This window comes from Cotesia glomerata, linkage group LG1, assembly GCF_020080835.1.
Source record: "Cotesia glomerata isolate CgM1 linkage group LG1, MPM_Cglom_v2.3, whole genome shotgun sequence".
Classification (NCBI taxonomy): domain Eukaryota; kingdom Metazoa; phylum Arthropoda; class Insecta; order Hymenoptera; family Braconidae; genus Cotesia; species Cotesia glomerata.
Genome location: NC_058158.1, coordinates 6,153,771 through 6,177,632, shown reverse-complemented (window position 1 = coordinate 6,177,632; position 23,862 = coordinate 6,153,771). Strand labels below are relative to the sequence as shown.

The window sequence follows — 23,862 nt, the reverse complement described above, 5'->3', positions numbered from 1 at the left end:
AAGTACTAATTTTTTAGATTTTTATAACAATTAAATTATAATTTAAAAAATTTAGCAAAAAAATTTCTTATATAGAAATTATAACAGTAAAGTTAGCTGTCATTTGTACAAATTTTAATTTTATTTAACAATTAAATTAATTCTAAAAATATATTTTTTATACTAATTAATTTGTTATGAAAATTCAAATTAATTTTTAGATCTCTGCTAATTTCAGTTTTATACTAATTTGTGATTAATAAGTGATAATAATGTAATTAATTTGTGAAACAAAGTATTTTATGTCCATCAAGCAAGATGAAAGAAAATACATCTGTTACTTTAAAAAATCCAGCTTTCGATGTTGCTGAATCCAATCATCTGGCATTTTACGGTAGAAAAATAGCAGTTAAGTGATCTTGGCTAGCTGACATTTGGATTGACCCTTCTGCATATTATTTTTTCACTGAGGTTTGTTGATATATAAATATTTCAATTATATATTTTACTACTACTAAAAACTGGGAATATTAATTGAAAAGCCTTATAATTGTTACAATCCATTTATTCATTACCAAAAATTTTTACATAACATTCACATTTACTTAGCGAATTCACAAATCTTAAGCACTTAACAGTACAGTAATATTAATCATAATATCATAATAATAGATCTTATAAATAATCATTTGATGATAATAAACAATATAATTTTTTTTTAAATGTTACTTTATTTAAAAGTCTTAAGTGATACGAAAAAGTAATAACAGCCATAGTAAAGGAAGCTGTCCACTAAGTAATTTACTTAACATTCAAATTGCGAAGTTGAAGTCTGTTTTTGCGAAAATCAACGTGAGACATTGCAAACATGTCTGTTGAAGAACATAGAGACATTTTTGTGCAGATCTTTTTAGTGTCGACATTCATTTTTAACAAGTTTATAATACTCTGCTCGTAAACTTCAAGCAGCATCACACACTATTGTTAAAATAGTTAAAAATCAGGATTAGTAATGATAATGAAATTATAAAAGAAATGAAAATTAAAATAAAAAATCAAAGCATACCTTATCGTGTTTGCCCGGCGGTATGTAATCACATGCAGAATTAATTACTTCTTCAATTCTATCGTCAACCTTAGGATTTGTTAGTAAATTATCAACCGATGAAAGGATCGCTTGACACAATGCACACTCAGATACTGATTCTGTAATCATTTTTTTAGAATTAGTTTATCTTCCAAAGCTAGTTAGTGTTAATTTACTTTTTTAATCCATTATTTTTTGATATGACATGCAAACAAAATAATTTGCAGTAAAATAAATCATTGATATTTTTATTGTATATTTGTTACATTAAACAGTGCACATTATTACTTACAATATAATTAAGATTCAAACTTACTAGTTTCACTGCTCTTTAATCTTAATAATATAAAAATTTGTTCGACGAGTTTGATTATTAAGAAAAAAATAATTTCAACTTATAAAAATATTGAGATTCAAAAATAAGCCACTTACTAAAAAAATATTTATCAAAAAAAAAAATTAAATGGTTTAATTACCCATTATTTGCTGAACTTTGTCTTCACATGCATTGACAAGAGTACAGATCTCACGGGGACTAACTTCTTGAGACAAAAGTGTAATAACTAAATCCGCGTATTCATTGACAAAGTTATCACACTGTTTAGCCGCTGACTTCGGTAAATATTCGCAGACTTCATGAACTAACTTTTCAATTTCATCTCTAGTTGATTTTTTGCTCATTGCTTTTTCTAAATACTCCATAATTGTTTCGCAAATTACGCACTTGGTAGTTTCTTTCTCAGAGAAAAACGGTTTTGATGTTTGAAGAGGGAAGTATGGGATTTCATTGCTGACTGTAAAAAAATTCAAAATTATATTTATAAAATTTATAAATCATCACTAATAAACAACTAAGTCAATATTAATAAAGTCTTACTAATTTCGCCGTCTTTATCCATTGGGTAATTGCTTGTCGGGCCGACATTTTTCTGTGGGTCACACAATTTCAACGCAACACAAACTTCTTGTGGTGTCATGTCTGCCAAAAGCATATCAATAAGCTCTTTGCTGTAAATTTTAACCAAGTCAACGCATTGTTTCGACAGATCTTGTGGTAAATGTAAGCACAATCTATCTAGTTCACTTATTATATTTTCCTGTAAATAAAATTAATGCAAATAATTAGTAACTAGTTAAAAAAATATATTTAATGATAATCTATATATAAATTACTTCAGTTTTGTTGCTCTTGATAACATTATAGAGCTGATTAACAGCCAAAAGACACAATGGACAGCTTGGTTTGTCCTCGACTTCACTCTTGATCATATGTTCTTCTGGGATTTGTTCCCATTCCTTTATTGCTTCTTGTGTTGGGCACAAGTGCATCAACGGGCAAACCTTCAACCGAAGAATTGATTTAAATATTAATGAAAATTAACTAACTCGTTTTTATTTGTAAGATTTATAGAAATGAAGTTAAAAAAAATAATTACCAATGTTGGGTCAATTTTTTGGACAAACATAGCAATTACTGCATTACCATATGTTTGTACAAATTCGTGACACATGTGACCAATAACATCAGGCATTTTATCACAAACTTTACTGTTGACTGCTTCTTCAATTTCAGCCTACAATTAAATCAGTTTGTTAATTACTTTAATAATCAATTAATTAATTAATCAAATTATTTGGAAAAGAACAATTACTTCTGTTGATGTCTCAGTAATTTCTTGTTGCAATTCACGAAGTACAAATTCACATAATGCACAGGTCTTTTGTCCATTTACATCCATGTTCGGCATACCCAATATATGGAGTGAAGTAGTTAATAAATCAGTTGGAAGCTGCATCTCGTCAGCTTCAGTTTTTTTTATTCCCGCTCCGTTTTCGCCCAAGTTGTGAGCTTTCTTAGTTTTTCTTTCCTTGGCAATTTCGATTGCTACTGAAGCTGATTCAGTCGGCAAGAGTGGCATTATTGGACCATCCTATTGAAAAAAAAAAAAAAAAAAGAGTACATTAATATTTATTTTTTTTAAGAAAAATATGTTCAATTTAGTACCAATTTTCGGCCAGGAGCTGGGCAAATTCCGGCCATTTCACAAACTGCATTACTGTCCAATCCATTGACAAGGTATTGGTAAATTTCGGGATAGTATTGGTCGACAATTGATACACACTGAAAGAATATTGAGTTAGTTATTTGAAAAAAATAATAATTAAATCATTGAAAGTATTTATTTTTTTTAATAATTAAATAATTACATACCTCATCTTTGAATGATTTAGTTTGCTTGCAAAAACCTTCAAGCACTTGCTTGAATTCAGTTTCTGTTGTATTAGCAACAAGTAAATCTTTCAGATGACCAACTAGTTGTTGACATAATTTACAAGGCAAATCATCACCAATATCAACTATTCCTACACTTGACAGAGGACGGATTTCGACCTTGGGAGTCTGTAAATAAATTAAATTTATAAACAATTAAAAAAATTATAAAAAAAAATTTCTATGATACAAAACAAACCTGGTCACTTTCATCCTCGTGTTGGTGAAAAACGCTTGAACACTGGCCAGATAAATGGCAGATACTTTTAGCATTGAATTTATTCTGAAGTTGGTCGTACAATACTCTGTAGTGAACTAGAACAATTGATGAGCAAGCATCTGAGAATGAACCCATATGTCCGCAAACCTCTAGTAGTCTGTCAACAAATTGATCTTTCGATGTTTTCTTCAATTTATCTTCCATGTGTGTTGCTATTGTGAAACACTTAGAGCACTCGTCGGGTTTGATTTCATCATTTTTCAATGGAATTATTTTTTTATAAGCCTTCAAACATTTCAATAAATTAGTTTATTAGACTTTATCTAGCATTTCATAAAATATTAAAAAAAATAACTGCGTCACGAAATCAAATTTAGTAACGCGTAAAATAACTAAAATAGAAAACAATGTTGAAATAAAATTTATTGACGTACCTTCTTGAGAGTTTGTTCATTTTCAAGCAGAAGCTGATCGATTCTTGCTGAATTACATAATCCAGAAACTGAGCAGACGACTGATGGATCCATTTGAGAGGCGAGAGTCTCAACCAGTTCTGGAATAAATTGATCGACCAGTTTGTTGCATTCCTCGATAATTGGTTTGACAATCATCAATTTACAGCTGCCTTCAAAAACAGCTTTCAGATCTTCTTGAGTCTGGTTACTCTCCAGTTGATCTCTCGCTTCCTGGACCATGTCCTTACAAATCTGACAGACGCTGTCACGATCCTCGGGTACTTTCATATCTTTCCATTGTTTCTCAATACAGTGCTTTGTTGATCCACATTTAGCTGCATTTCTACATTCAAAAATTTTTTACATTAATCAATTTATTTAAATACAAAATAATTCAAGTTTTAACATAATATTTACGACCAAATAATCGAAATAATAAAGTTTAAATTACAAGTATTTAGTATTTATAAACACTAACTAGATAATCATTAATATCCATCGTGTTTTTTTGTTTATCAAAACTTTCTTAAGTACTTTATTAATAAATATTACTTTATGTATTTTTGACATAAGTACATTAAATTAATTACATCTATTTTTACATTTATTTTGTTATTTTATTTAATTACTCAGTAAATTTTCAATAATAAAAACAAAACGCTGCATATCAATATTTTATTAATTACAGTTTAATTGATTTGTACTAAATACCTGTAACTTTAATTATACTCTAATTAAAATACAAAAATATAATTTTACATACGTTATATTTTTACACCAGAATCCTGGACCCCATGTACAAAATTCTTCTCCAAGTAAATGATAATGTTTCTCATGTTCTGGAGCTACTTGAACGACGTAAGCTGCTGAAACTGAAATGAAAAATTATTTTAGTAAATACTAATTGTTTACTATTTTAATTTATAATATTAATTTTATATCTTTATAGAAAAAAAACAGTGAAAATATTTGTTAAAAGCTTTCTGCAATTATTGCCGTAATTGCCTTATGCTAATGCAACTCTATTGATTTTTTGCATCATTACTAACACAATACCTACATGATTAAATCAACAATTATCTCTATAAATATTTTATTTAATTTTTTTATCGAACATTTTAACTATAAAATTTTTTTTTTAAATTCATTAAAATTAAATAAATTTACTGGGCAATAAAAATAAAATTAACAAAATAAAAAAAAACAATAGAAGCTGATATCTTCCTAAGTATGTAACAGATTATTAATTTTCTTTGTTATTTCATCCACATATATAGGTAGACACGAGAGGACAAGGTCCAGACAATTTAATCATGATTGATATAAAATTTATACTTCCGCTCTACTATCTCATGAATAATTTGCTGCATCTAACAGTCGTATAAATTAAAATTCAAAGCTTAAATTTTTGTCAAATTTACTTGTTAAAAAAAAGTTATCAATACAAAATTTTATCATATATTATCATATAAAAGATAAATTCGATAGATAAATATTAAAAACGTGTCAAATAATTAATTTAACTTATTAAGTATCAAGCTAACTGATAAAACAAGTATGTTTATTTATTTCAATTCAATATTATATTTTTTAATGGGAAATATTTGACATTCAATAGTTAGTTCCGTCTTAGGTGTTGATATGTCGCGATAAAATACCATACATTAACTCGTATTGAATACATAAATAAAAATAAAATAAAACTCAACTTGACTCTCGGTACTTTGTTGGAATTAGTCATCCAACTTCACCAGAACAAACCCAACATGTACATAATTTAATTCTTTTCATGACTAATCCAGACGTCAAATTAAAAAATTCCTTAAACTCCTTAAATACCAAACATCCTCAGATTTTTTTCATTTCTTCTGATAAATAGTAGTATAATAATAAAATTAATAACAATTAAATCTATTTATAAATAATTATCACTACACTCGTAAACAAAAGAACGAAACAATATTTGTTTAAATAAACCCAAGTAAAAATTTATTTATATAAAAATAATAACAAAGAAAATTTCTTCAGTAACAAAGAAAACATCTCACCAGATAAACAAATAAAGTAAATAAATGAAAGACAAATACTCACCAGCCAAAATCGCAGCAAGTGCGAACAATATTCTCTTCATCTTAAACTTTAATCCGTCTGTGCGCACTAATTAAAAGAAAATAAAAATCAAAATTAGTAAATACAATAATAATAAATTAATTTTAGAATTAAGACGTAATTCGTGCAATACAAACATTGTTTGGCTTCTGTTGTATACAATGACTTCGATGACGTTTATATATATATTTATATATATATATATATATATATATATATATATATATAGTATGTTCCACAAAAATTTAACGGTAATAAATAAATGAATACTTATTTAAATATTTTTGAGTATTATCTCTCGTGTCGTGATTGTAAATGCTCTTCTACAGTGACTGGCAGTCGTCAAGAGACTTTTACGTTTGTAATTGTATAGTTTGTTCATACTCACACGTACGAAGAAATTTACACTGTCATGTGCATATAAATACCTCGTATTCAAGTGTATTCGTTGCTCATGCATTCATCAACACATTTACAATCTTAAATACGTACGTGTGTAAGTACATTAAATGACAGCTGGTGATTACTAACCAATCGGAAGTTATCCAACGACTACTAGGTACATATTTATTTTTTCATTCCGTTGAAAATTTTATTAATCATAAATCATAAAAATTAATTCAATAGGTAATGAAGAAAATTTTTATTGGAAATAATTTTTTAAATAACTTTAAAATACAAAATCTTTAAATGGCATTTAAAATTATGACGTGAAGTTGCTGCGCTTTAGCTGCCCTCTAGTAAGCGCGCGTAAAACAATTTTATTGGTGAGTATTTGATTGTGTTGTAATTTGTAATTGAATTTTTTTGCTTAGTATTTATGCACATATTCAGTACTTAGCATAAATGATACTATTACGACATGAGCAGGGAATTGTTTTTTTTTCTGTCAGTATAAATAGTAATTATTCTTTTTACTAGAAAAATATAAAGAGAGATTGCTCATGACCGCAGATTAGCTAATGCTAAATTTCAGCGAATAATTTATTTATGTATTGTTATTATTATTATCATCATTATAAATAAACGACAGATTTATGCTAAACTGTCGTTACCGTTCTAGAATATTCATATCTAAAGCGAATTATTTAAATAGTTTGTTAATGAAGAGAAAGTTATGAATGTTGGTATTTTATTTAATTATATTATTAATTTTTAGATTTAATTGTTAATTTGATAATTTTGTTTGATTATTTTTGTTCGAAAAAATTGTCATGCTTCAAATACTTCTATTATTTATACGGGAGAAAAATAAAAAGATTTCTCTTTATATAAAGTACTTGGTTATATTTATTGTGTTAATTGTTAATCTTGAGCATAAGATTAATTATAACATCACAAAGTGAAAGGTTCAATTAAATTGTAAATAATTCATATTTTTATACACTAAACTGGACGCTCATTAAAAATTCTTGCCTGGATTTTATTTTTCAAATTAGATGTAAAGATATGAAAATCTTCGGGTAATGACTGTTTTAAGTTAATAATATATAATCATATTTATTAAGTATAGTAAAGACTCGACAACTAGTTTATTTACCATTTTTAACGATAATTGCACACTTCTTATTTTTTTTTTTATAAATCTATTTTTAATTTAAAGATTGTTGTCAAGTTCAACTCATTTATTTTTAGTCGGTAAAATAAAACAAGAGATGTGTTTTTTTATTTTCAAAAATAATCTGCGAGTAAATAGAACAAAAATTGACAATTTCTAAATATAATTTTGTAAATTTTTTTACTTTTATTAAAAATTTTTTCTTCAGCTTTGATTTATTTTTATTTTTAATTTTTCTAAAATAATATTAATAAAAGTGTTATTTTAATAAATAGTAGAGTCATAACGAGGACAAAATTCAAAACAAAAGACGTAATTGAATCTGTCTAAAGATAAATAAAAAGGAATATGCCCTCATTTAATTATTATATTATATATTATACATTACAGTCTTGTTTATGTTAATATATTATAATACAAATTATCGGATGTGAATAAAATACATCGTGTTTATCAATTATTAGTCACATGTATCAACATGTTATGTTTTCACTCGATTTTTTTTTCTTTTATCGTATAAATTATAAATATTTACTTATTTCCTCCATGGATTCATGCATTTTAAAATCACTTTCTTTCAGAGGAAAGAATGTATGTATGAATTTATAGAAAAACTCGGGTTTTTTTTTGTCATTGGTATTTATTTAGCCTCAATTATGGCATCGAATACATAACAAAAATAACAGATTAAAATAATTGGCAATTATTTTGAACATATAATAATAATTAAGTATTTTGTTCTTAAATATTGATAATTTAATTTTAATAAAGTATATAATATTGCACCATTACTAATTATTTAATTAAATAATTAATTGACGAATGACAATTGTTGAATAAATACTTAAAAACAAAAAGAATATACATAAAAAAGTAACGAATATCACCTAATACTTTGTTTAATAATAATTCTATGTACTCAACTCTTCAAAATTTGTTCTATAAAATTTTTTTTAAACTCCAAAAACAAATTTCACAACTTTAAAGTTTTTTTTTTGAGTAAAATTTGAGTAAAATTAAGTAAATTTGGCTAAAAAATAATTAAGTAATAATAATGATAATAGTTTATTATTTTACGGAATGCATGACTAATGGAAATCAGAATAAATATTTTTCTCCGTAAATTTATAATAATAATTTCATCAAAAATTTATAATATGAATTATCACAAGCTAATCAGATTCGTTTTTTGGATAAAATTGAAGTAATTTGGTTAGTCTCGATATGATGCATGGTGTTTGTTTTTTTTCATGTATCAAGGGTTTTTCTGGTGCTCTGGAGATAAAATCTAAGGCAACATGTTGTATAACATACGTAAGAACAGTTAAAATATCTTCTTTGATAGCTCTTTCTCGCATCTGACGACAAAGAGTTTGTATGAACCATGACCCTTGTTGTTCATTACGAAATGAACGATGATCTAAAAAAAAGTTAACTACAATCATCACCGAGCAATTGACAGACTAGTGTTTACCTGCAACAGATGCATAGAAGACTAAAAAGTCCTCATCGGTTATCAGCGAGTTGAAGTTAAATGACGATCCGTCAGTCACAGTTTGTTCACTCAAAATACTGCCATCGTCTAAGAGTTTACCTTGACAAGCTTGCATGAAAAATAATCTCGGTTTACCCGCAAGTGACGGACACTTTTCTGGGGTAAAGAAAGACCAAATGTTGTGGGCATAATACATTGTGTCGTAAGCATAAAGTATACCGAGATCTCCGTGAGTCATTACGACGATAAGTAGACAATTATGTTGAGTGTGATCCATATCTGCAACTGAATAAATATTTTTATTTTAACACGCTTTTTTATAATTTCTTTTTAATTATACTGCAAATTGCAGAAATGGTCAAAGAATTTTTTTTTATTAAAATTACTAATTAAATAGTGAACAGATTCATACAATTTTGAGTATTAGACTTGATAAAACTTTATCAAATTTTTTAAACAATTACGGAAATAGTGAATTATTCGTTTGAATTTTTTCAATAATGTGCAGTTAGATAACTTGCGAGCTAATTATTATCATGAGATATAAATCGAATAAATTATTACAGTAAAAGATATTTTTATAAATTTAATTGAAGAGTAACCATAGTATACGGAAAGAAAATAAAAGGAAACTTTATTTCTACATAGAGTGATTGGATCAGTCGGCAATTATAATTCAATTAGCTATTAATAAAATCTCTTCCATTGTATTTTTTTATTTTGATGGTAATTTAATTCGTAAATTTAGATTTTTATTTAAAGTTCGCCAACAGAAACAAAACTTACCTTTTCTGAGTCTCTGAACAATTTGACTATAAGTCAAATTTGAAAATTCATCAACTTCAAATGACAAGAATTCCAAGGTATCTATTAAATTTTTGCAATCAACATTGGTACCCTCTCGCTTAGATGAAGGTTCCACAAATGTTTCGTCATAAATCTCATGGTTTAATATCACAGCATAGTTGTGTTTGGTTTTGTCCATCTCATAGTGAGTAACTATTTCCCTGTATAAAGATTGGTGTATCAATATTCGATATTTAATAAAATTATCATAAATAATAAAACATATTACCGCTTGTAACCTCCATCGTCTTGATAATTATTCTTATCTGTGGCTTTATTCCACTTTTTATCGCTATCTAACTCATTCTCAATTAAACTTTTTAACTCGTTGAATTGAAAGTCACCCATGATTAAAAAAATTAATATGAAATACTTAATAATCTAATTCTTGTCAGGTAACTACTTTTGTATTGATTTATCTTGAAAGTTGATCGATTTTTTCTAAAATGTCAGATCACCAGAGCCAATTTGGCGGGAAGATCTATAGATCCGTTTCAATCTGCTCTCTGTCGTTGTTTTCGGTGACTGGTAGTTTGTACTACTCGTCGGTTATAAAGGAAGCTCAGCAAGTGGATAAATTTCTTCTTTTTACCGAGAAGAATATTATCTTTATTGAGTGCCAGTAATCATTTCTGAATCCCAACTTCAAATTCAACATACAGATGGAATTGTAAGATATTTGCTCTGACTCCCACATTTATTGACCTAACTTTAAATTTTCCTTAGTTACCATTTAATAATTTCAACATAAATTAACATTATGTAATAGATTTAAGTAAACAGTTTTTTTCAACTAATTGCTCCAGTTTATTGTCGTGTTGTTTGATAACTCAGGTAATAAATTATCTAGTTTTTTTTTTTTTTTTTTTTTTTTCAAGTACAGATTGTAGAAAACATCCGCCAGTATATTTCTTTAAAAGGAATTTTTAGTTTTATTTAACAGAATCAATTTAAAATACAGATGGAAATTTTTTTATAAATCACGTAAGAGCTCTAACTTAATTTTATAAAAATATATCTTCAGAAAAAAATTAATTAACAATGGACTATATTAAATACATTGAAAGTTTACTTCATAATTATTAATTTTAAAATCAAATATGTGCCAATAAAAATTTGTAATATATTTTATGTAAGCTAGCAAGTTTTAACACTGTGAAAATATTTTTTTTCAAACATCGTCATGTTCTTGAACTTGGTGCCAGTATTTTAAAATTTAAGTTTCAACAATCATTATTAAAAATAATTCGATATTTAAATTCAAAGAATATATACGTCATTCAAATTAAAAAATTTCACTAGTAATTTGAGGAATAAATAATTGATTGTCTTTTCACCTTATTCAATTTTTTTTTTATGTAGAAGAAAAAATATAATCGTCTTTTACTTTTTGTTTGTTAGATTTAAAAAAAAAAATAAAAGCTGATAAGCATACATTAAAAAATTTGCTAATCAGTTCGTAGAGAAGATAATAGTTTACCATATTATGATAATTTATGGTAATTATGATAATTTATTTATAAACTAGTACACAATAGAAGAGACTTGGCAATAAAAACTTGAAGTAAATAATTAATAAGACACATACGGAGGAGAACACAGATACGTACATGTATGAGAGTAAATCCCCTTTGACATTGGTCGGTGATTGGGAAATGTTGGAGCGCAGCTCCCTCAGGTAAACTGGATCAAAGCTTGCAAGGTGCGGAATTGCTCGTAACTGTCTACATCAATTCCTAGTTAATACGTCAAAGCACTTGCAACCATATATCCGAGATGTCTTTGATCCCAATTGAGACTGTCTAGTTTTCTGTCTGTCTCCCTTGGACTTTGCTGCTGGATCACTCTTGGTTGAGTTATTGGTGCTGCTGATGTTGATGCCTTTCTAAAAATTCACCCATTCACCCTCTCGATGCCCTTACAGTCACGCGCCACCGATCCGCTTATCCAAGGGTGATGAAATCCAATTTAACCCGTTGTCACGTGGGCCTTTCGTCATATTCAAGTAGTGTCAATGTTTGTGACAGTATTGTATCAGGAATAAAAATTCATTTAGATAAATATTTTTTTATGACGTTGATTTTCTATCGCATATTTATTTTAACTTTTAAAAATAATTTTAATTAACAGCTATTTTTGAATCAGTATAGTTACTTAAATATTAACCTTATAAATTGATTATTAAAAAAAAAAACAAACAAAAAATTTTTTTGTAAATTCGCAAATTATTAAAAAAAATAAATTTCTTTCATAAATCTTCAAAATTAAAGTGATATTATGACTTATGACTGATGATGGGAATAAATTTACCGGGATAAAAAATGGAATAAAAAAAATGGTCTGTTTAGTTGACACACCGAGGCAGATGGGCTAGATACTTAGGCTAGTTAATATTTCCAGTAGGTTGTCTTACTCACAACTCGGCTTATTTTTATCGCTTATTTTTATTTGAGAGGGCAAATAAAAATGACTAAAGTATTAAACTACAAGAATACATACAAATATACATACCCATTAGAGTCTAAATAAATATATAGGTACTGTAGGTGGTTATGGAATGAAGGTAAACGCGCAAGAGGATTAAGAAAGAAAGATAGTAGGACGTTGTATATAGAAGGATACATTACTTATAGGTCTAATAGTGGTCGGGAACAAGAGCAGAGAAGAGAAAGAGGCTGTAAGATGCTTCTCAACGATCTATGATCCTCCTTCGTCATAGATCATTCTATTGTGCAAAAGGGGAGTGTACACACATTATGTTATCCATACTATAGTATCGCATCGAGACATTATGGCGAGTAATAACCGATGTGTGTACAAACTCTGGGGACATAACAAACGCGACGGTGTAGAGTCATTGCTGTACTGGTACATACAGTGAATGTGCGGTGTTTGGTCTCCATTAATATTGGATCGAGTTCGACGGGATGATAGTTATATACCTACCCCCGTTTTTTCGCTTTCGCTCTTTTGTATCTCTTTTTTATGGGGCCATATGTCTTCTCTGCAGCATCTCGTCCCACTGGCCTGCTCATTTGTCAGCTCCCAATCTGGCTGGTGCTGCCGTTTGATAGCTCGCAGTCAAAACACATAAACGACAACAGCGTTATTGTCTACCTGATGAGCTATTGCTATCGCTGAGCAATCATTCATTATTTTTTGTGTACACTTTGTCAATACTACCATGCATTGAATAGTTTTTTATAAATCGCTTTCAGGATAAACATTTTTTTTCCACCCTTGATGTTATTTTTTTTATAACTTTAAATATATATTGAAAAAAAATTAACTTGATTTAAGAAAAAATTCTTGAACCAAGAAAATCATTCTGAAAAATTTTTTTATTCTGATTCAAGAAAAAAAATTCTTGAATCAAGTATAATTTACTTCAGCCAAAAATTTATCAATTCAATAACTTTTCTGCTTGATTCAAGATAATTAATTTCTTCAAAATGATTTTTTTGATTCAAGAATTTTTCGTTTTAATAAAAATAATTTTTTTTGTGTACATTTTATATTTAATTGAAAATTTTTGAAGTTTCACAAAAGTCGACTTTACTTGTTTTATTTATCAATTATTCTTTGTTAAATCTTTTGTTTAATAATTTTTTTTAAAACTCGAAGTAGAAAATAATAAATAAAAATATATTTGTTAGAAAATATGACTACGACATTTTTATTATTAGTTAAAAATATCTCTCGTGTAGAATAAAATAAAAAAAAATGTAAATGGGATTTAAAATTGTAAAAGTAATCCGTTTAACGATTACCCATCTCAAAGTCAAGTTATGAAGATGCGAACACACATTACATATAAATGTATATCTGTATACAGAAACGTATGTGACAAAAAAAACTGTTAGAGTCCCTTTGGGGATATTTAGATGGCTCGCCGACACCTACTGTGTTGACGGAGGGTTGAACATATAATGTCACTGGACCCCCCGCATCTGTCCCTATCACCGGTAATGTCCCATAGCTTTTTTTTCGTAAATCGGATTCGTATATATTCAAAAAAAAAAATAAAATTCACCATATTTATATCAACTATTCACATATTTTATCGATCAAATCTCAGAATTTTTTCATGTAAATTTATTCTTTTGTTCCTTGGATCTCGTTTTAAAAAGAACAATTCTACCAAACACTCTAAAATTTTTAACTTTTACAGAATATTTTTAATAAACAAAAGATTAGAACTTAGAATACATTTAGCGCCCGCAAAAAGGGTGTTTTATTTGTAGTGCAAAAAATAAAAGGGAGAGGAAGTATATCTGGCACCCCGATGAACATTATGTAATATCAATGGACAACAGGGAACCGATGATCGCATGACATTACCAATGAACCATTCTATGAGCGACTATACCGCCAATATATTTTAGTATGAGGATTGTGTGTGTATTAGAGTGTACTGTAGAGAAATAAACGTCAAGGGAAACCCTACGGTGCATTTAGTGTATGTATGAGCGTTCATATGCATCAGCTCAACCCCTCGTCGTACTCGACTCTAGTCATATACCTTACATAATAGTATGGATCGTAGTTGTACCGAGCAGCCCTAAAACGAGTAGAGAGCAGAGGACTGGGTGTAAAATAAACGATACCTAATTATACGCGTCCCGTCTGCGTGAACCCGAATAGAATGATGATGAAAGGGCGAGGAGCAAGTGCGCGTGTTACTGTGCGATGTTCAGTTGTATTGTAGAAGACTATGACTATGACTATCACGGTGAACCTTGGTAATAAATAGGATTACATAACGTTATGTCGTATTATTCTATTGTAGATTGATTGCGCGTGAATGTTAATTTTAAAATACACATCCACATCTGACTTTTATTTTATTATTTGGGGGAAAACGTTTTTTACGGTGTAAGCGGTTCAATAAATTCAGTCTTTAATTTTTCTTGGAAAGACGAGTAGTTTTTGGAAGAAGAATATAAAAGTTTGTTTTTGTTAATTTTTGTAGTACAAGGAATTGTGTGTAAGTTTAAGTTATTACATTGGAATAGGAAGACAGGAGAGCATCTGTGGGCTCATCGCGATGATTAATTAGCGTCTGATGAATATGCATGAGAGAGAAAGAAAACGGGGAAATTAAAAGGAGATAAATGGATGAGTATGTGTGTCTGTGTGTGCTTGAATGTGCATGGGGTGAAGAGTAAATGAGAGACAGAGCGAACGAGCAGAACGTATAACGAGCGTCAACCCGGCAAGCTATGTCACCCTTTAGCGATCTCTCTCACCGCACCCCAGGCCACAATCCTGTATATTTCAGCTTGGGTCACCGTGCTATGTTTAACAATGCGCTTTCTGAACCGAAAGGGCTTAAGCTCCCAACTCCCAACTCGCTGGCGTTCTCTGCGGCTATCGGTTCTACTATACTCCAATAATACTGATTCCAGATCAATTCATTTTTATTTCCTTTATCTTCAAATAAAATTTTAATCCGTATTTCACCGGATACTTTATGAACTAAAATAATTAATAAATTTTGTATTTGTTTATTTTTAAAAATTAGTTCTATTTTTTATCCTAGAAGTTAAAAAATTAGATTTTTATTTAATGATTTAAGTTAATTTTTTTATTTCGCTTTGCTGGGTGTGAATTAAGCTTGAATATTTGATTTTTTTCCTGATAAATATTATTTTAATAACATTTGAAACAAAATAAAATCATTGATTTGATTAAAAAAGTGTAAAATATTCAAATCAGAGTAAAATCGTTTGAAAGTGACGTGAATGTTAATAAACTTCAGCATCCACTATCAACAGTATAGTTATAAATATATACAAGTTTTTGAAAAGGGTGGCGTATTGTTAGCGCTTGAAGCCTGCAGAGAGAACAATGCGAACAATAGTGAAGTAGATATAGGCGCCACGTCGAGACCCGGCTTACGTTCGCGCGAATACAATTATATTGTGGGACTTGATTACCATTTAAATGGAAACAAACGTGAAATGTTAAAATATACCAGCGTTGTATATACGTCTACACTAGTGCTGCTTCTACACTCTACTGCTACTCGTTTCAAAGGATTTTTCTGATGGTACGCTCTATGCTCTGCTTCTGTTTCAAGCTACTGCGCCCCACAATCTTACGAATTTTAATGATATTGCACTCTGTGCTACGAATATTAATTATATTTTATATTTTTGAAGACATATATTGGGTGTTTCTGAGTGGATGAGTGGAGCGTGAAGAAATAATTTCAGGGATGTTAAGTTGTAACACCCAAACCCCTATTATTATACACTTAATTTCTTAATGAGCCACATCGTGCGAGGGTGAATAAAGTATGGAGTAACTTGTGCAGTGATTTCACGGACCACCTGTCGCATTTACTGGTTTAAGTTCTAAAGCAAAAGCCATTGACCAAAAAAAATTCTTAATTTTCTTCAAATATCAAAGCTGAGATGTTTTATTTTTTCGCAAAATAAAGAGATCTGAGTAAAATTAAAATTTAGTTTGCTATAAATTCTAAAAATTTTTTTTTCATGATTTCATTGTTTGATTTTTAATAACTTTATTAATATAAATACAAAAAATTATCGTATTAAGTATATAAGTGTCAAAATATTGGAAATAAATAAAGTAAAAGTCATAGTCACGTGATGTGGTATGTTTGGACATTTGAAGCCAAAGCTGTGCCAATATTTTCCATCTTCTCTATTGTCCTGACCGCACAAAAGACCATTTCTACGTATACTGCTACAATAGAATAATATTTATATCCAAATAAAATTCGTTAAATCATGTAAAACCATTTTACCATTTTGACTTTTTCATTGTTTACTCAAATAATAATTTTTCTCCCTCTACCTCTCTCTGTTTCCTCCATTTATACTGCAGTCACACAATAGCAAACTTTTTTGTCATTTATTTAAAGGCCAAACTAAATTTATAGACATGGAAAAACATTTTTAACTCTGTAGCATTAGCGCTATTTATCACATAGTCCAATAATCTTTCTTTTCATACTTGAATTTCATCGAAAAATACTATATCTTCACTTTTAGTCATTCAATGCAATAAAAACCAAAATAGCAGCATCACTCTGTGTAGAAAATCAACAAAAGTTTTTTTTAACAAGTCAACAAACTGAAAAAAAATATCATACTCTTTTTCAACCAGATAAGAGGGTCATAAGTTTAGCAAAATAAATCATCAGCCTGACAAAATTTTTTTATGTTTGTACAAAAATAAAAAAAAATTCGTATAAATACTAGAAATGAAAAAACGATTATAGGAGCGCAAACAGAAACTTGGGAATATTGTAAGAAGAAAAAAAAAGTAGTAGATTATTTGATGGATAGGTCGAAGGGCAAATAAGTGTCGAGGGTGCGAACGTAGACATTTGTGGTCAGTCGAATGAGGGCTGGTGTAACAAAGGTCGAGCGACGGGTCCGTGCATTCAAATGCTAATACGCAGGCTGTCTAATGTACAGGAGCTTGAGCACGCGTCCAGAGCCTACTGTGTGAGTATGTACGCCCACCAGCCACGAACGCGAGAGAATCAAACCAAATATTGGCAATATCATCCATTCGTCCCCCCGGTATTGTACCTTAATATATGTACATATAATTCTGTCGGTGACCTCTAACTGGTTTATGGTACCGTGCAATTGAACCAATTTCTCTGTCTCGTTTATTCCCAGCGTAAGCGAGCAGAGGAAGAGCATAGAGCAGGACTACCGTATAATATGCGTCGGTGTGTGCTGCTGGGAATAGAACACTGATGTCCATTTGAATGCGCAATTCCGACAGCGATACCAGGTTGAGGATATTATGGGATTAGACTAAAAGTGAGGGTTTATCCTTGAGCGAGCTAGGTCGCCGCTTTACTTCTCACATTCGAGTGCTTGGGATTCTCCGAATGCTTATCCGGCAATCGAAATCACTTCAACTTTTAATGATTCCAACTGTACACTTTCTCAATTTTGTTTCTCATCTGTTCTGTTTTCTGTTCGCTCAGGGTAAGAGGATTTAATTTAAAGATCTGGCTTCTATGTACCGACTTTAACTTTCTGATTTTCTCGGGTAAAACGTTATTATTTCATTGTGATCGTATCCAGATATATGCAATTAAATCAATAAATAGAATGTAGTGTTTAGTATTCATTAGAATATTGTTTCATTTGTTCACTGATAGAAGGATTTGTTTATAGTTAAAAAGATTTGTTAATATTTAACAAATCATTTATTAGAAGCCATTTGTTAGGCCTTAACAAATATTTCTTAGTATTTAAAAAGATTTATTAATATTTAATAAATGAATATCAGATTTATTAAATACAAACAAATCATTTTAAATACTAAGAAATATTTATTTAATATTAAAAAATGGTCTCTAATAAATAATTTGTTACATATTAAAAAATATTATTTAATACAAATAAATCCTTCTATCAGTGTTTTCAAATTTTTATTTAATTAACAAATTATTTTTTAACTTAATCAAATTAATTATTAATTATTATGTTTGATTGATTTTGAACTGATTGAATATTTAAATGTCCATACTTAAGCTTCAATGATGATACAAAAAATATAAAAATTACATATTCATTTGATTATAATTTAATATTCATTTCATATTTTGATTAAGAATTTTTTTGGCTATCAAAACTTGGATCAAAGTTTGTGAAGAGATACATTTATAAAGTTATGGTAATTGGTTTATTTGTTTAAAATTTATAGCGTAATCTGTGAGCAAGAAGACTAGTATATAAATTTATCGATATAACAGATGCATCAGCATCGGATACGGAGTACGTAGTAGAGAAGAGTCTGTACGCGGGATCAACTGACGCGAGCGAGAGATCGAGGATCTCTGTTGATTTAGGGCGTGCAGCGTCGCACCACGTGCTCCTAGTATACTCCGTGTGTAGACGAACGTAAAGCTCCCCTGATTCAAACTCCAGCACGCGCCACGATTACGCGATTACGCGTGTCATCTCTTCTACGTGGGGTTCTCTGATGTGATGCTCTGCCTCTTCTTCTGTTTCTATTTCTCCTGCTGCTGCTGGTCTGGTGCTAGTGCTGCTGTTCTACGAAAATGTCACGGAAAGCAGGATAGACAGTTACACGGGTTGACAGTGTAGAAGAGAGTGACGGAATATGAGAATAAAAAAGCGAGACAGGTTTGTGGATGGATATATATGACGTTCCTATGAGCACAGCCAATGACACGGAAAATTTATCCTTAAATTTATTATTTATTGTATTTAAATCGTCTTTTGTACAATTTTGTTGTATTTATATATGTACTGATAAAAAATTAATTTTATTTAAGGAAAAAAATCTTGAACTAAGATCATTATTTTGATGAATTTCTTTATTTTAATTCAAGCAGCTTTCAAAACAAGAAATTTTTCTTGGATTGAAAAAATTTTGTTTGATTGAAATTTTTTTGCTTAATTCATAACGAAGAAGTTATGATAAATAAAGTTAATATTTATCAGTGTATGAATTAAATCATAAGAAAAAAGTTTTTAATCTTTTGAAAAATTAATATTTTGATATTTATTGTAAACTAGTGACTTAATTGTTGCCTCAGAATGATTTATCTGGGAGCTTTAACTGGGCTCGCTATCAAAGTTCACCTAACTCTCATACTCGTTGAACTTTTGAATCAAATTGATAACAAAAATTGATGACTTTTTTAGGTTTCTTCATGTATTTTGTGATTAGTTGATGAGCAATATCTTAAAATGAGCAATATTTCAGCCTAATTCGGTTTCTCTTAGATCGTTGGTAGGAACTATTTAGTTTTGGTTAATATAAGTAATATCATAGCGAAAATCTATAATTAGCTTTTATCAATAAAAATTATTTTAACAATAAAAATAATTTACCAAAAATAAATGGTATTAGAACTACTTACACACGTAATCCGATAAAACGAATCAAATTGCTGAAGGTAGAGGCAATGAAGATCCCACGCAGTGTGGATCGGGGGTGTGAGTGTAGAAGTGATGTTTGAATTCTGGGTGTTAAAAATGCCCACATGAACTGCGATAGAGACGAAACTATAAGAGCAATCGAATGAGAGAGATCCGAGACTTACGTGAACTAATGTCATGCAATCACATCGGTGAATACTGGAAGGGTGGTCACCCGCTGACACACGCCGGCACGTGACCATGTCGCTCTGTATAAACAGCATTATGCACGCCCGTGCTAACATAAATTACTGTGGCTTTAATATCTATGTGGATCGTCAACTACGATGGGCTTTTGCAAAACATTACATGACCTCCCTGTTAAATTGGTATCACCATTTCTGTGATTGTACGTACGCATGTTTTTCAAATTCAAAGTTGTCTTTTTTTTTTAAACTACGAACCTAATCTTAATAACATTCTGTAGAGTTTCATTACCAAGGCGGAAAATTCTTGAACCAAAAAAAATTTCTTGTAAAACTAGCGTTCTCAAAGCTCAGTTTCTTTTTTTGTCTTAAAATCAAACTTGCTGCGTTAAAAAAAAAATTCGTGATTTTTATTCGACAGTTTCAACTCTGTAGACCTCTCGGCGAGATAAATAATATCAAATTATGTTTATAGTTGTCTGTTATGTAAAGTTTACACAGTACACTAGATTGGTTATTATTAGTATAGAGTAGAGCCAAGTATCGTGTAGGTATATGAATACTAGCTCGTATACTTGTAGTAGTAAAACGTTATGGGATATATGATAGTGATAGTACCATAATATGGTGAAGATTAGAATTTTCATGGGTTGTAGAGGACACGGGTTAAAGCCGGATGTCGACTCTTGATTTACGAGTGCGGTCATCTCATTACGGTTAGCCGGTTATACTCAGTCCCATTATAGTTTGTCGGTAAATGTGTTAATTATGCTACAAGCGTTTACAACACGATATATATCTGTGCTCTCCAATTAAATTGCCTTAAATTAATGCGGCTGTGTTATAATTAATTATTTTAAAAAAATTGGTTTTTAAAAGCTGTAATTAATTGTCATTTATCATCAAAAATAATTTAAATTATTTTTATCGTCGTTTCGTCTGTTATTTCTGATAATTTTTAAGAAAAAAAATAGGGAGCGAGAGAGAAAAACACCGAGGCCGTGATAATTTAGAGCAAACAAATAAAACAATGTCTTGAAAGACTTGACTAAACAATTAGTCGTAAATCTCTTTCATTAGGTGTGGGTTTTTACGATTAAGATGTCGTATTTCTTTACACAAGATACCAGGAAACAAAATAACAAAAAAACTTACATTTATGTACACCTATCTATATCTTTGTATGTATATATTTATTAATTTTTATATCTATAACTCAACTGCGTCATACGTGCATAAAGTGACATTGTTGACAAGCAATAATTATTATTATCACGTCGACCTCGGGAGTTATTTTTATTGAGTGTCCATAAAATTCAAGTTTCACCTTTTCAGACTGTGCTGAGCAAATCATCACTCACTCGTTAATCACAGAGTTGAATATTCAAGAGTAAACGATGGCTCCGAGAACACACAAAAGAAATCCTTATCCAGTGCCAGATATCTCGAGTGAAGGTTTTTGGGTCGCTCGTGGGCCAGCTTTGGGGAAAAATGTCTCTGCGAATGACAGAACCTGGCCGACTAAAGTTGATGTTGCTGAACGGCTCTTTTCTCATCATACTCTCAATAGTATTCGACGGGATCAAAGAATTATTCGACCAAATGTAACTATAATTGTTATTTTTTGGAAATATTTTTTTTTTTTTTCAGTTTGTTTTTTATGTTGTTTAAGTAATACTACAATAATTCTATTTTATAACTTAAAATTCGCAATGAATAAAATTTTTGCATGATGCGTTTTTAAAAATAACTGATTCAAGTGTTGAATTTTTATTGCAATTATTTACTTCAAATTGTTCATTTTAATCATTTTGTTTTAATTTAATAAAAGAACTTAGTGTATTTTTACATTTTTATTATCAAGCTATAATTACTTTCATGAAAGTTTATATTTTGCTTTTTTATTGAAATAATAAAACATTTTTCATAACGTTTCTATTAAATAAGTTTATGATTATTTTAATTATTTTTCAAAATTTGTGTTTTAATCAAATCTTATATACATCCATAAAAATTTATTTAATTATTTATTAAACAATATGAAATATGGATAAATTCCACGATTGTTATCAAAATTTTTAATTTCGATAACTAATAATTATAATAAACAATAATAAATATTCTTACAAGTACTATGTATTTTAAGGAACCATGTGATGCATTAGATTACGCGTTGTCATCAATATACATTCACAATGAAGACTTCATGGTACCAAAAATGTACGTGTTCATGCAGCCCGAAACATTGAATCTTCAATCGTGGCGTCAGTTGCGTAATGAACTCACTGTAAAGATTAATTATAATTATTTAATCATAATATTTTGTCATAAATTTATAAAATTGCCATGCATGTATTTGTTGTTTAGCCATCCTCGATGGAACCAACAAAAGCGAGACCAATAAAGTCAAAAGAAGCGCCGAAGTCAATGAGGATGAATGTTGCGACGGCTACAGCGATGCCAGTGCCAAAAATAACAGTAAATACCCGATCTAATAGACGAATACAGAGCAAAATAAATTCACGAGCCGTCTCGCCAAGCGATAAGTACCATTCCGCCCCGAGTGGGAAGAAATCCCAAGCAGCATTTTCCAATAAAAAATCCATGGCTGTTGAATCTAAGGAATATTCACAGTCGTCAGATGATATTCTCGATAAAAACCAGAGACGTGTCACTTATGCCGCGCAAATGCGAGCAATCGAGAGGATTCATCCGAGCAGTCTCAAGCTGGCGATCGAGGGTCCTCACACGGATTTAACAAATCCTGGCTACAGTCGTAAAGCCGATGGAACATTTTACAGCATATAAGAATCTGGTTAAAACCTAAAATTATTAATCGTTCTATTTTTATTTTTTTAGTAATTTATTTATTTATTTATAATCATAGTTTTTACAACTAACTCTTTAAATAAACTCACATTTGTTTTTAAGCGCTTCGTGTTGATAAATAATTATTAACAGTACATATCTAATGATGTAATAGGTTTTAATACCCTAGAGTAATCTGTCAGTAATCCGACGTGAGCAATTGAATTATCTAGATCGTAATAGATGCACGAGTGAGTGTTGACATCAAAAGATATAATACTCTATTGCGTTGTAGCAACGTGTATCATATTATTATTTTATACTGTGTTATATAGCATTCTGTTATCTATTTATGTTGACGAATTGGCTTGGGAAGATTGTATCAAATGCCATCGGGGATTCCTATCAGGGGAGTTGCCTGTACGTCAAACTGTCAGTGATGACTTGGATCTAGAAATCAAATGTTTAATGCATCCAAATGTATGAATCATTACTAATCAACTATACTGATCTATTTTTGAATTATTTTGTATAAATATTAATTTCATCTTTATTTATGCCGTGAGAAAATGAATATCGGATTTGTAATAAAATTACGATTATAATGGACCTACATTTTTGATTAAAAACTTGAATTGTAATGGACAATAAATTTATAAATTTATTTCTAGAAATCAAACTAGCCTTACTAATATTCAAATTATTTTTCATAGAATAATTCTTTGATAGTAGAGTACGAAAATTTTTATTCTTACTACTTGAGAGTTAATTATTATAATATTTAATTAATTCAAACAAAATATTTCAGTCAAATTTCAAGTCTAGACAAAATCAGAAAAATGTTTTAAAATTAAATTAAACTTATTCATGGATTACTTAGAAGAATTACGGATAATTCAATAATAATGATTTATAATTTAAAAATAATAAAAGTGATTTG

General features: G+C 29.5%; 3 protein-coding genes across 5 annotated transcripts; 1 reads left to right on the top strand and 2 right to left on the bottom strand.

The window, feature by feature from the left end:
• Positions 1-526: 526 nt before the first annotated feature.
• LOC123262182 (prosaposin) lies at positions 527-6,325 on the bottom strand. The gene is made up of 14 exons (XM_044724316.1): positions 6,260-6,325; positions 6,105-6,170; positions 4,777-4,885; positions 3,993-4,356; positions 3,538-3,843; positions 3,279-3,467; positions 3,072-3,188; positions 2,719-2,997; positions 2,503-2,640; positions 2,240-2,407; positions 1,944-2,163; positions 1,543-1,860; positions 1,046-1,185; positions 527-957 (listed from the first exon to the last, which is right to left on the bottom strand). The coding sequence occupies exons 2-14, from the start codon at positions 6,142-6,144 to the stop codon at positions 781-783; spliced, it is 2,565 nt and encodes an 854-aa protein (XP_044580251.1). The 5' UTR covers positions 6,145-6,170; positions 6,260-6,325; the 3' UTR covers positions 527-780.
• Positions 6,040-22,978, top strand: LOC123262269. Of its 3 annotated transcripts, none has more exons than XM_044724454.1 (4): positions 6,040-6,681; positions 21,450-21,718; positions 22,261-22,401; positions 22,482-22,978. In XM_044724454.1, exons 2-4 carry the CDS (start codon positions 21,512-21,514, stop codon positions 22,920-22,922), a joined length of 789 nt encoding a protein of 262 aa, XP_044580389.1. In that variant the 5' UTR covers positions 6,040-6,681; positions 21,450-21,511; the 3' UTR covers positions 22,923-22,978. The 3 variants fall into 3 exon arrangements, with proteins under 3 accessions (XP_044580389.1, XP_044580397.1, XP_044580405.1); XM_044724462.1 differs by lacking the exon at positions 6,040-6,681 and adding an exon at positions 6,771-6,889; XM_044724470.1 differs by lacking the exon at positions 6,040-6,681 and adding an exon at positions 10,757-10,855.
• LOC123262229 (caspase-1-like) lies at positions 8,713-10,606 on the bottom strand. Its single transcript, XM_044724384.1, has 4 exons — positions 10,251-10,606; positions 9,962-10,182; positions 9,155-9,460; positions 8,713-9,100 (listed from the first exon to the last, which is right to left on the bottom strand). Exons 1-4 carry the CDS (start codon positions 10,367-10,369, stop codon positions 8,853-8,855), a joined length of 894 nt encoding a protein of 297 aa, XP_044580319.1. The 5' UTR covers positions 10,370-10,606; the 3' UTR covers positions 8,713-8,852.
• Positions 22,979-23,862: the final 884 nt, after the last annotated feature.

Bases quoted from the DNA above. Each gene is read 5' to 3' on its own strand.
- LOC123262182 (XM_044724316.1), bottom strand. From the start codon at position 6,144: ATGAAGAGAATATTGTTCGCACTTGCTGCGATTTTGGCTG. The intron at 2,998-3,071 runs GTACTAAATTGA...TTTTTTCAATAG, and splicing joins CAGCTCCTGGCCGAAAATTG to GATGGTCCAATAATGCCACT. The intron at 2,408-2,502 runs GTAATTATTTTT...CTTCGGTTGAAG, and splicing joins AAAAAATTGACCCAACATTG to GTTTGCCCGTTGATGCACTT.
- LOC123262269 (XM_044724454.1), top strand. From the start codon at position 21,512: ATGGCTCCGAGAACACACAAAAGAAATCCTTATCCAGTGCCAGATATC. The intron at 21,719-22,260 runs GTAACTATAATT...ATGTATTTTAAG, and splicing joins AAAGAATTATTCGACCAAAT to GAACCATGTGATGCATTAGA. The intron at 22,402-22,481 runs GTAAAGATTAAT...TTTGTTGTTTAG, and splicing joins AGTTGCGTAATGAACTCACT to CCATCCTCGATGGAACCAAC.
- LOC123262229 (XM_044724384.1), bottom strand. From the start codon at position 10,369: ATGGGTGACTTTCAATTCAACGAGTTAAAAAGTTTAATTGAGAATGAG. The intron at 9,461-9,961 runs GTAAGTTTTGTT...ATATTTATTCAG, and splicing joins TGTTCAGAGACTCAGAAAAG to TTGCAGATATGGATCACACT. The intron at 9,101-9,154 runs GTAAACACTAGT...ACTTTTTTTTAG, and splicing joins CTTCTATGCATCTGTTGCAG to ATCATCGTTCATTTCGTAAT.